The sequence below is a fragment of the Formica exsecta genome, unplaced genomic scaffold (genome assembly GCF_003651465.1).
Source record: "Formica exsecta isolate Colony F162 unplaced genomic scaffold, ASM365146v1 scaffold626, whole genome shotgun sequence".
In the NCBI taxonomy this organism is placed as follows: domain Eukaryota; kingdom Metazoa; phylum Arthropoda; class Insecta; order Hymenoptera; family Formicidae; genus Formica; species Formica exsecta.
The window spans coordinates 49,618-51,985 of NW_021853388.1; the positions used below are offsets into that span (position 1 = coordinate 49,618).

The following is a 2,368-nucleotide window of genomic DNA, read 5'->3' on the forward strand; positions in this document are numbered from 1 at the left end:
CCATTAGCAGGTTGTGCGTTAGTTCTGCGACACTCTATATATATATATATACCTAAAAATATATATTAGATACTATTTTTTTTATATCATAGGAGTAACATCAAGATAGATTATACAATTATGTTAGGCATTTGTACAGATTTCATTGAACAAATATCAAATTATACAAATATCAGTCAATAATTGAAACATTTTGTCAAATCCAAAATTTTTACATCATATTAACTGCTTTTGTATATTATTTTTCCTTAAGTGCATGTTCCTCTTCCATGCAGTTCCTCTTCCATCTTGTCTTTTGTATAAATGTGGAATAAAATTCATCCAACAATACAAATAAAACATAAATCAAAGCCCATTTTGGAGAGCATTAAATGCAGCTCCTAACGCCCAACTTAATTCATGGCCATTGATCTTCTTGTAAAGCTGCAAGAGTTAAAAATATTTTATTATCTTTCAAAATATTCTTAAATTATTAAAATGATAACATAATATGAGAAAAAGTTCTATTATACCTACATATAATTTAGTTGTTGGTTCCAAGCCAAATCCGTCTCTGAGCAAAATATAAATAAATGTTAAATCTAAACACATGAATGGCTGATCTGTGTTTGGATAGTCGCATGTCTCCATTGCTTGCTTCAAAAATCCACTTAATTGTACAATTCCACCCAAAAATGGATCTATTAGTGCTACCTGCAAAATCAATGTATATATAGGGTGTTTCTTTTTAATCGCCCCAGGCAAATATCTCGAAAAATATGAAAGATATGGGAAAACGTTTCAAAAAAGTTATTTGGTTCGAAAGGGGATATAAGATGATGTCATTGGTTTGACCTTGAGTGAACGTGCCAAGGTTATATGGAGTTCAACTTTATTTTTTTTATCGGAATCCCCTATTTTTTATTGCATATTCTTGTAGCTTATCTCGAGAGCTTTTCAAAACACTATAATATAGTATTTTTTCATTAAGTACTTCTTGAGTTATTTTATATTTTAGTCTGACACATATTTTGATATAAAAAAATAAAATATCTCGTAAAATATTTAGTTTTCGATAATCTTACCGTAATACTTTTATGTACAGGATTATGAAACAAATCAATTAGTGTAAAAAAACAAATAATTGTTTAAAAAAATACATTGTAAATAATTACATACTTTTTCTTAAAAACAATTATTTTTTTATACTAATTGATTTGTCTCATTATTCTGTACATAAGAACATTACGGTAAGATTATCAAAAACTAAATATTTTACAAGATATTTTATTTTTTATATCAAAATATGTCAGCTTAAGATATAAAATAACTCAAAGCTTACCAAAGACTTACTTGCTACGGCGCGTATACTACAAGCGTGCTTACTACTAGCTGACTGACTACGACTTACTGGTTACGGCGCGTATACTGCGAATGTGCTTACTACCAGCTTACTGACTACGACTTACTGCCTACGATGCGTATACTACGAGCGTGGTTACTACTTGCTTACTTCCTACGACTTACTGGCTACGGCGCGTAGACTTATTTCTACGGCGCGGTATTTACAGTCGGCTTACGAACTAGCGTCAGGCTGGGTGGCCAGGTATTGCGGGCAGGGCTGAGTGTCACGTCGGACGCTGCCTTGACAACGGAAAACCGGCACATCCCGGCGGAGCAGGGCGAAACGTCAGCCCTTGAAGGTGGCAGAGAGCCGGTGAATCCCGGCGGAGCTAAGAAAAACCTTAGCCCCAAGAGGTAGCGGATAGTGGTTAGCAGGTCAGTGTCGGTGATAAGATCTCGGCATGGGATCTGGTCTCGATGCCTCGGCCGAGCGGTCTTATATACCCGGCCGGCGTCCCCCACTGTACGACGTCGGTCCGGCGGTGGTACCGCGTGGGGGCACCACGAGAGAGATAGCGCTTGCGGAGAGTGAGACAACGGGATGGATAGAACGGGGTGAAATAAGCGGGCCATGCGTATATATATATTTTGTCCTATGTACAGTGACGGTTCTACCGTCACAATATATGTATATGTATAAGCATATACATATAAGTTTTGTGTAACTACTGAAAAGTTCGAACAATGGCCTTACTTCAACATTTTATAATCAGAATTCATAAGTTAGCGCGCCTATGCTAGCTGGTCCATTCTAGGATATATGCTAGCGTCCGAACGCCATGAATAATAATGATGTAGCGCTGTTATTGTAGCTATTGCCACGAATTAGATGAAGCACCAAATAACGCATTGCCATTCAAATCTAAATCTCATCTCCATTTTTTCTAATCTTATTCTGTATGAAAAATAGAGCCAAGATGCAGCTAATAAAACTGTAATTTAATGATTAAGCGATAATTTAGGGTCTTCCAATATAGGACTTAGG

At 36.1% G+C, this 2,368-nt stretch overlaps 1 protein-coding gene across 6 annotated transcripts in view; it reads right to left on the reverse strand.

Annotated features, from left to right (window-relative positions):
- Window positions 1–65: 65 nt before the first annotated feature.
- The window catches only part of LOC115242777 (ectonucleoside triphosphate diphosphohydrolase 5), a 20,632-nt gene continuing 18,329 nt past the window's right edge, over window positions 66–2,368 (reverse strand). For all 6 annotated transcript variants that reach the window (XM_029819311.1, XM_029819313.1, XM_029819314.1 and 3 more), the window contains 2 exons: window positions 517–693; window positions 66–423 (listed from right to left, as the gene is read on the reverse strand). In XM_029819311.1, the coding sequence (XP_029675171.1) occupies window positions 346–423; window positions 517–693 (255 nt within the window). In that variant the 3' untranslated portion in view covers window positions 66–345. The remainder of the gene's footprint in view (window positions 424–516; window positions 694–2,368) is intronic.